Source organism: Littorina saxatilis, linkage group LG7 (genome assembly GCF_037325665.1).
Source record: "Littorina saxatilis isolate snail1 linkage group LG7, US_GU_Lsax_2.0, whole genome shotgun sequence".
Taxonomy (NCBI): domain Eukaryota; kingdom Metazoa; phylum Mollusca; class Gastropoda; order Littorinimorpha; family Littorinidae; genus Littorina; species Littorina saxatilis.
In genome coordinates this window covers 4,562,091-4,572,090 of record NC_090251.1, presented here as the reverse complement: position 1 = coordinate 4,572,090, position 10,000 = coordinate 4,562,091, and the positions used below count along the sequence as shown (strand labels likewise).

The 10,000-nt window shown below is 49.4% G+C and overlaps 1 protein-coding gene across 1 annotated transcript in view; it reads left to right on the top strand.

The window, feature by feature from the left end:
• The window catches only part of LOC138970514 (atrial natriuretic peptide receptor 1-like), a 99,289-nt gene that overhangs the window by 80,284 nt on the left and 9,005 nt on the right, over positions 1-10,000 (top strand). The window contains exons 14-17 of the mRNA XM_070342967.1: positions 935-1,106; positions 2,184-2,348; positions 2,910-3,078; positions 6,822-6,968. Coding sequence (XP_070199068.1) covers positions 935-1,106; positions 2,184-2,348; positions 2,910-3,078; positions 6,822-6,968 — 653 coding nt within the window. The remainder of the gene's footprint in view (positions 1-934; positions 1,107-2,183; positions 2,349-2,909; positions 3,079-6,821; positions 6,969-10,000) is intronic.

Here is a 10,000-nt window from a genome sequence, read left to right as displayed (position 1 = left end):
TAACGGTAGAGAGAAGGCCAACACTAACGGTAGAGAGAAGGCCAACACTAACGGTAGAGAGAAGGCCAACACTAACGGTAGAGAGAAGGCCAACACTAACGGTAGAGAGAAGGCCAACACTAACGGTAGAGAGAAGGCCAACACTAACGGTAGAGAGAAGGCCAACACTAACGGTAGAGAGAAGGCCAACACTAACGGTAGAGAGAAGGCCAACACTAACGGTAGAGAGAAGGCCAACACTAACGGTAGAGAGAAGGCCAACACTAACGGTAGAGAGAAGGCCAACACTAACGGTAGAGAGAAGGCCAACACTAACGGTAGAGAGAAGGCCAACACTAACGGTAGAGAGAAGGCCAACACTAACGGTAGAGAGAAGGCCAACACTAACGGTAGAGAGAAGGCCAACACTAACGGTAGAGAGAAGGCCAACACTAACGGTAGAGAGAAGGCCAACACTAACGGTAGAGAGAAGGCCAACACTAACGGTAGAGAGAAGGCCAACACTAACGGTAGAGAGAAGGCCAACACTAACGGTAGAGAGAAGGCCAACACTAACGGTAGAGAGAAGGCCAACACTAACGGTAGAGAGAAGGCCAACACTAACGGTAGAGAGAAGGCCAACACTAACGGTAGAGAGAAGGCCAACACTAACGGTAGAGAGAAGGCCAACACTAACGGTAGAGAGAAGGCCAACACTAACGGTAGAGAGAAGGCCAACACTAACGGTAGAGAGAAGGCCAACACTAACGGTAGTAGCAACCTGCATGCACCTGAGGTAAAACAAAAATAAAAAAAGACCTGGGTTTCTCAAATGTTTGGAAATTTTCTATTGTTCAAATTGTGCCAAAAGAAAAATGTCCATGTTTATGTAAAACAAAAATGGACGTTAACGTTTTCTTATCTTATCTTATCTTTCCATGCTGGCTCTGTGCAGGCGATGAAGTTCCTCCACCACTCGCCTGTCCAGTTCCACGGACGCCTGCGGTCAACCAACTGCGTGGTGGACAGTCGCTTTGGCCTGAAGGTCACGGACTTTGGCCTCCTCTCCTTCTTCCCCCCGACCGTCGTCACGGACCACGAGGACAACTACCACGCCATGCTGGAGAGTATGTACGGCTATGGTTACGCATTTTGAAACAGCAATAGAGAATACTACATGGTAGCTGTGTCGTACCAGATTTAAACGAGTATTTCTTTTAGATATTTAACTGCGAACGAAAGCGAGCTTTTCAATAACAACACAATATTTGAAAAAACAACGAGTCTAAATATGGTACGACACAGCAAGCCATGTAGTATTCTGTTTATCCTGCATACTCTACTTACGTGTATTTGACTCAAAACGTCCCGCAGTCGAGGCGCGCAATGTATGTGGGATTAACACGGGTAGGAGACGGTTCGCTTCAAATGCCGTTATTTTGTATTTGAAATGACCGTTTTCCTTTAAGATACTTTTTACTTTTAATTGTGTGTGTGTGTGTGTGTGTGTGTGTGTGTGTGTGTGTGTGTGTGTGTGTGTGTGTGTGTGTGTGTGTGTGTGTGTGTGTGTGTGTGTGTGTGTGTGTGTGATTGTGGGTGTGTGTGTGTGTGTGAGTGTGTGTGTACAAGTTAATGACGAAGTTCGGAACTACCTCTGTCAAGTTTTAATGCTGTGCGGAACGGAAGAGTCGCTTTCCATAGTTTTAGCGCTGAGCCAAGTCTACCATGTCACGCGTAGCTTGTCTCAGTGTTGTTATAAAACAACTAGAAAAACCCGACAAACAAGGGGAAGCAACTCTTCGGCAACCCATAAAAACTCGACAGAGTTTTGTTTCTCCCCGGAATTCCTCTATTACTGCTTAACTGATCGAACATGTTGTTGTGGATAGCAAATGACGCAGATCGTTTGTGTATGTATTGTTTACGACGACAAAATTGATGAGCGCTCTAAAAGTGGAAATATTGCATGGAATGGTTATTGTCGAAGCACAGGCCCAGCATTAAAAACAACATTGCTTCTAATTGAACGTAGAGTTACTGTGGCTGGCCCCCAAACACCTGAGTGTGTACTGCTCGGGTTACTCCCCTTTGTTTCTCACACCTGTTGATTGTGTGCAGAGTTACTGTGGCTGGCCCCCGAACACCTGAGTGTGTACTGCTCGGGTTACTCCCCTTTGTTTCTCACACCTGTTGATTGTGTGCAGAGTTACTGTGGCTGGCCCCCGAACACCTGAGTGTGTACTGCTCGGGGTACCGCCAGACGGGAGGCAGTCAGAAGGGGGACGTGTACGGCTTCGGCATCATCATGGAGGAAGTGACGTTACGCTCCGTGCCCTATGACACGCAGCGTGGTCTCCTCAGCGTCACAGGTTGGTGACGTCACTCGTCAGGTTATGCTGTAACTTTGGTACAGGGTGACACCCCGCCCCAAAAGCCAACTTCTGCATCTGTGGAGCGAATTACTTCATATTATGTGTACATTACCTTCAGTTTATGTATGGTCTTTTCGGGGTCACAGGTTGGCGACGTCACTCTTCAAGTTATGCTTTAACGTTTGTATAGGGTGACACCTCCCCCACCCCCCCCCCCACACAAAAAAAAAATGCCACCCATGAAAATGCCAATTACTTCTGCATCTGTGGAGCGAATTACTTCATAATAGGTGACGTGACTTCAAGTGATCCTGTAACTTTTGCATTTTGATTGAATCCCCCATTGTTTAGGTGTGAAGTGGTATTTTATAATACGTACAATTCTTTCTATAAATAGGAAGTGTGGTCCTAAGTTTATATTTTTGTATGACACACCACCCTATTTTATCTGAATAAAATCATGTTGTAACCAAAAGTTAAGATCTCTAACATCGTACGGCAAAATATGGTTGTAGGACTATCTTTACCTTTACCTTTACCTTTACCATTTACCTGCAGAAATCCTGGACAAGGTGATGAAGCGGGAGAACCCCCCACACCGACCCAAGGTCCCGCAGCGTGAGGCGCCGCCACAGCTCAACAGTCTGATGGACAGGTGCTGGAGTGACGTCGCTGACCTCAGGCCCACCTTTGACGTCATCCTTAAGTCCCTGAAATCCCTGACACAGTGAGTACATACACTCCACAACCCAAGTGTGTGAGGCGTGACGAACGGTGTGCGTTAACACCAAGTACGTCGGGCGTTAACACCAAGTACGTCGGGCGTTAACACCAAGTACGTCGGGCGTTAACACCAAGTACGTCGGGCGTTAACACCAAGTACGTCGGGATACGGTGTGTTTGCCTTGAGCTATTTGAACAAACGAACCGTTAGTGAGCAATTCATGCAAACCGATTGAAAGCTTGGTAGGGTCTCATCTAAACCGATTGAAAGCTTGGTAGGGTCTCATCTAAACCGATTGAAAGCTTGGTAGGGTCTCATCTAACACCTTGTAAATATGTCCTCAAAGAAATCCACAATTGTGTCTGAATCTGATTGTTAGGTTGCACAACTGATTTTCGTCCACAGTAACCCTCTCCTCGCTGATGCGGTTTGAGGTTCCCTGTTGACACACTACCATGGTAACATCACTGTCCCGCCGCGGGTTGAACATGGCAGAGACACTGATTCTAACGTCACGGGACAGAATGTGAAACTCCGTTATGCTGTGCTTATTGTGCTTGCCTCTCGCGGTTGTGGATCGATCCCCTCTCGGGGCGAATACACAAACCTGATTTTTCCAAGCGTTACCCAGTCCACCCAGCTTGGGATGGGTACCTGACTCTGTTCAGAGCCGGGGAAGGCAAAGGCAGCGAGGGAGAGGAAATGGGTACCTGACTCTGTTCAGAGCCGGGGAAGGCAAAGGCAGCGAGGGAGAGGAAATGGGCACCTGACTCTGTTCAGAGCCGGGGAAGGCAAAGGCAGCGAGGGAGAGGAAATGGGCACCTGACTCTGTTCAGAGCCGGGGAAGGCAAAGGCAGCGAGGGAGAGGAAATGGGCACCTGACTCTGTTCAGAGCCAGGAAATGGGTACCTGACTCTGTTCAGAGCCGGGGAAGGCAAAGGCAGCGAGAGAGAGGAAATGGGCACCTGACTCTGTTCAGAGCCGGGCAAGGCAAAGGCAGCGAGGGAGAGGAAATGGGCACCTGACTCTGTTCAGAGCCGGGCAAGGCAAAGGCAGCGAGAGTGAGGAAATGGGCACCTGACTCTGTTCAGAGCCGGGCAAGGCAAAGGCAGCGAGGGAGAGGAAATGGGTACCTGACTCTGTTCAGAGCCGGGGAAGGCAAAGGCAGCGAGAGAGAGGAAATGGGTACCTGACTCTGTTCAGAGCCGGGGAAGGCAAAGGCAGCGAGGGAGAGGAAATGGGTACCTGGAGTAGTTGAGATTTCTAACATCTCGCTCTACTGTAGTCAAATATGATTATGGGAATGCCTTCTACTGTTGCAGTGGGCGCGTGATGAACCTGGTGAAGACATCACATCACATTGTCACAGGGCAAGGTTTAACTCACCAGGGCTGGATCTAAAGGGGGTGACTTGGTTGACTGTGACTGTTGCAGTGGGTGCGTGATGAACCTGGTGAAGACATCACATCACATTGTCACAGGGCAAGGTTTAACTCACCAGGGCTGGATCTAAAGGGGGTGACTTGGTTGACTGTGACTGTTGCAGTGGGTGCGAGATGAACCTGGTGAAGACATCACATCACATTGTCACAGGGCAAGGTTTAACTCACCAGGGCTGGATCTAAAGGGGGTGACTTGGTTGACTGTGACTGTTGCAGTGGGTGCGTGATGAACCTGGTGAAGACATCACATCACATTGTCACAGGGCAAGGTTTAACTCACCAGGGCTGGATCTAAAGGGGGTGACTTGGTTGACTGTGACTGTTGCAGTGGGTGCGTGATGAACCTGGTGAAGACATCACATCACATTGTCACAGGGCAAGGTTTAACTCACCAGGGCTGGATCTAAAGGGGGTGACTTGGTTGACTGTGACTGTTGCAGTGGGTGCGTGATGAACCTGGTGAAGACATCACATCACATTGTCACAGGGCAAGGTTTAACTCACCAGGGCTGGATTTAAAGGGGGTGACTTGGTTGACTGTGACTGTTGCAGTGGGCGCGTAATGAACCTGGTGAAGACATCACATCACATTGTCACAGGGCTAGGTTTAACTCACCAGGGCTGGATCTAAAGGGGGTGGTTGACTGTGACTGTTGCAGTGGGCGCGTGATGAACCTGGTGAAGATATCACATCACATTGTCACAGGGCAAGGTTTAACTCACCAGGGCTAGATCTAAAGGGGGTGACTTGGTTGACTGTGACTGTTGCAGTGGGCGCGTGATGAACCTGGTGAAGATATCACATCACATGTCTGTCTGGGTGGCCGAATGGTAAACGCACTTGCCTCGGAAGCGAGAGGTTGCGAGTTCGACCCTGGGTCAGGGCGTTAGCAATTTTCTGCCCCCTTTCCTAACCTAGGTGGTGGGTTCAAGTGCTAGTCTTTCGGATGAGACGAAAAACCGAGGTCCCTTCGTGTACACTACATTGGGGTGTGCACGTTAAAGATCCCACGATTGACAAAAGGGTCTTTCCTGGCAAAATTGTATAGGCATAGATAAAACTGTCCACCAAATACCCGTGTGACTTGGAATAAAGGCCGTGAAAGGTGAATGCTCGCCCTAATAGGCTTGAGGTTTGCTTGCCGATGTGAACGCGTGTAAAAAATTCCATCTCACACGGCAGAAATTAATATGTAAAACGCTTAGAGAACGTCAAGCGCTATATAAATCTCCCCATACAATACAATACATTGTCACAGGGCTAGGTTTAACTCACCAGGGCTGGATTTTTTGTTTGTTTGTTTGCTTAACGCCCAGCCGACCACGAAGGGCCATATCAGGGCGGTGCTGCTTTGACATATAACGTGCGCCACACACAAGACAGAAGTCGCAGCACAGGCTTCATGTCTCACCCAGTCACATTATTCTGACACCGGACCAACCAGTCCTAGCACTAACCCCACACTGCCAGACGCCAGGCGGAGCAGCCACTAGATTGCCTGCCGGTGCAGGACTGGATCTAAAGGGGGTGACTTGGTTGACTGTGACTGTTGCAGTGGGTGCGAGATGAACCTGGTGAAGACATCACATCACATTGTCACAGGGCAAGGTTTAACTCACCAGGGCTGGATCTAAAGGGGGTGACTTGGTTGACTGTGACTGTTGCAGTGGGTGCGTGATGAACCTGGTGAAGACATCACATCACATTGTCACAGGGCAAGGTTTAACTCACCAGGGCTGGATCTAAAGGGGGTGACTTGGTTGACTGTGACTGTTGCAGTGGGCGCGTGATGAACCTGGTGAAGACATCACATCACATTGTCACAGGGCAAGGTTTAACTCACCAGGGCTGGATCTAAAGGGGGTGGTTGACTGTGACTGTTGCAGTGGGCGCGTGATGAACCTGGTGAAGACATCACATCACATTGTCACAGGGCAAGGTTTAACTCACCAGGGCTGGATCTAAAGGGGGTGGTTGACTGTGACTGTTGCAGTGGGTGCGTGATGAACCTGGTGAAGACATCACATCACATTGTCACAGGGCAAGGTTTAACTCACCAGGGCTGGATCTAAAGGGGGTGACTTGGTTGACTGTGACTGTTGCAGTGGGTGTGTGATGAACCTGGTGAAGATATCACATCACATTGTCACAGGGCAAGGTTTAACTCACGAGGGCTGGACCTAAAGGGGGTGGTTGACTGTGACTGTTGCAGCGGGCGCGAGGTGCATAGGCTGGCAAAGACACTGATCACATTGTCACAGGACAGGGTTTAACTCATCGTAATGGTGTGTTGACTGTTGCAGCGGGCGCGAGGTGAACCTGATGGAGACGCTAATCACGAGGCTGGAGGACTACGCCAGCAACCTGGAGGACGTTGTGGAGGACCGCACCCGACAGCTGGCAGAGGAGAAGAAGAACTCCGAGATGTTGCTCTACCAGATCCTACCACAGTAAGTTTAGTGTTTAGAGGGCGGCGGTGAGGAGAAGAAGAACTCCGAGATGTTGCTCTACCAGATCCTACCACAGTAAGTTTAGTGTTTAGAGGGCGGCGGTGAGGAGAAGAAGAACTCCGAGATGTTGCTCTACCAGATCCTACCAAAGTAAGTTTAGTGTTTAGAGGGCGGCGGTGAGGAGAAGAAGAACTCCGAGATGTTGCTCTACCAGATCCTACCAAAGTAAGTTTAGTGTTTAGAGGGCGGCGGTGAGGAGAAGAAGAACTCCGAGATGTTGCTCTACCAGATCCTCCCAAAGTAAGTTTAGTGTTTAGAGGGCGGCGGTGAGGAGAAGAAGAACTCCGAGATGTTGCTCTACCAGATCCTACCACAGTAAGTTTAGTGTTTAGAGGGCGGCGGTGAGGAGAAGAAGAACTCCGAGATGTTGCTCTACCAGATCCTACCACAGTAAGTTTAGTGTTTAGAGGGCGGCGGTGAGGAGAAGAAGAACTCCGAGATGTTGCTCTACCAGATCCTACCACAGTAAGTTTAGTGTTTAGAGGGCGGCGGCGGTGAGGAGAAGAAGAACTCCGAGATGTTGCTCTACCAGATCCTACCACAGTAAGTTTAGTGTTTAGAGGGCGGCGGTGAGGAGAAGAAGAACTCCGAGATGTTGCTCTACCAGATCCTACCACAGTAAGTTTAGTGTTTAGAGGGCGGCGGTGAGGAGAAGAAGAACTCCGAGATGTTGCTCTACCAGATCCTACCACAGTAAGTTTAGTGTTTAGAGGGCGGCGGTGAGGAGAAGAAGAACTCCGAGATGTTGCTCTACCAGATCCTACCACAGTAAGTTTAGTGTTTAGAGGGCGGCGGTGAGGAGAAGAAGAACTCCGAGATGTTGCTCTACCAGATCCTACCACAGTAAGTTTAGTGTTTAGAGGGCGGCGGTGAGGAGAAGAAGAACTCCGAGATGTTGCTCTACCAGATCCCACCACAGTAAGTTTAGTGTTTAGAGGGCGGCGGTGAGGAGAAGAAGAACTCCGAGATGTTGCTCTACCAGATCCTACCACAGTAAGTTTAGTGTTTAGAGGGCGGCGGTGAGGAGAAGAAGAACTCCGAGATGTTGCTCTACCAGATCCTACCACAGTAAGTTTAGTGTTTAGAGGGCGGCGGTGAGGAGAAGAAGAACTCCGAGATGTTGCTCTACCAGATCCTACCACAGTAAGTTTAGTGTTTAGAGGGCGGCGGTGAGGAGAAGAAGAACTCCGAGATGTTGCTCTACCAGATCCTACCAAAGTAAGTTTAGTGTTTAGAGGGCGGCGGTGAGGAGAAGAAGAACTCCGAGATGTTGCTCTACCAGATCCTACCACAGTAAGTTTAGTGTTTAGAGGGCGGCGGTGAGGAGAAGAAGAACTCCGAGATGTTGCTCTACCAGATCCTACCACAGTAAGTTTAGTGTTTAGAGGGCGGCGGTGAGGAGAAGAAGAACTCCGAGATGTTGCTCTACCAGATCCTACCACAGTAAGTTTAGTGTTTAGAGGGCGGCGGTGAGGAGAAGAAGAACTCCGAGATGTTGCTCTACCAGATCCTACCAAAGTAAGTTTAGTGTTTAGAGGGCGGCGGTGAGGAGAAGAAGAACTCCGAGATGTTGCTCTACCAGATCCTACCACAGTAAGTTTAGTGTTTAGAGGGCGGCGGTGAGGAGAAGAAGAACTCCGAGATGTTGCTCTACCAGATCCTACCACAGTAAGTTTAGTGTTTAGAGGGCGGCGGTGAGGAGAAGAAGAACTCCGAGATGTTGCTCTACCAGATCCTACCACAGTAAGTTTAGTGTTTAGAGGGCGGCGGTGAGGAGAAGAAGAACTCCGAGATGTTGCTCTACCAGATCCTACCACAGTAAGTTTAGTGTTTAGAGGGTGGCGGTGAGGAGGAGAAGAAGAACTCCGAGATGTTGCTCTACCAGATCCTACCAAAGTAAGTTTAGTGTTTAGAGGGCGGCGGTGAGGAGAAGAAGAACTCCGAGATGTTGCTCTACCAGATCCTACCAAAGTAAGTTTAGTGTTTAGAGGGCGGTGGCGGTGAGGAGAAGAACTCCGAGATGTTGCTCTACCAGATCCTACCAAAGTAAGTTTAGTGTTTAGAGGGCGGCGGTGAGGAGAAGAAGAACTCCGAGATGTTGCTCCACCAGATCCTACCACAGTAAGTTTAGTGTTTAGAGGGCGGCGGTGAGGAGAAGAACTCCGAGATGTTGCTCTACCAGATCCTACCACAGTAAGTTTAGTGTTTAGAGGGCGGCAGTGAGGAGAAGAACTCCGAGATGTTGCTCTACCAGATCCTACCAAAGTAAGTTTAGTGTTTAGAGGGCGGCGAGGAGGAGAAGAAGAACTCCGAGATGTTGCTCTACCAGATCCTACCAAAGTAAGTTTAGTGTTTAGAGGGCGGCGGTGAGGAGAAGAAGAACTCCGAGATGTTGCTCTACCAGATCCTACCACAGTAAGTTTAGTGTTTAGAGGGCGGCGGTGAGGAGAAGAAGAACTCCGAGATGTTGCTCTACCAGATCCTACCACAGTAGGTTTAGTGTTTACAGGGCGGCGGTGAGGAGAAGAACTCCGAGATGTTGCTCTACCAGATCCTACCACAGTAAGTTTAGTGTTTACAGGGCGGCGGTGAGGAGAAGAAGAACTCCGAGATGTTGCTCTACCAGATCCTACCACAGTAAGTTTAGTGTTTAGAGGGCGGCGGTGAGGAGAAGAAGAACTCCGAGATGTTGCTCTACCAGATCCTACCAAAGTAAGTTTAGTGTTTAGAGGGCGGCGGTGAGGAGAAGAAGAACTCCGAGATGTTGCTCTACCAGATCCTACCACAGTAAGTTTAGTGTTTAGAGGGCGGCGGTGAGGAGGAGAAGAACTCAGAGATGTTGCTCTACCAGATCCTACCACAGTAAGTTTAGTGTTTAGAGGGCGGCGGTGAGGATAAGAAGAACTCCGAGATGTTGCTCTACCAGATCCTACCACAGTAAGTTTAGTGTTTAGAGGGCGGCGGTGAGGAGA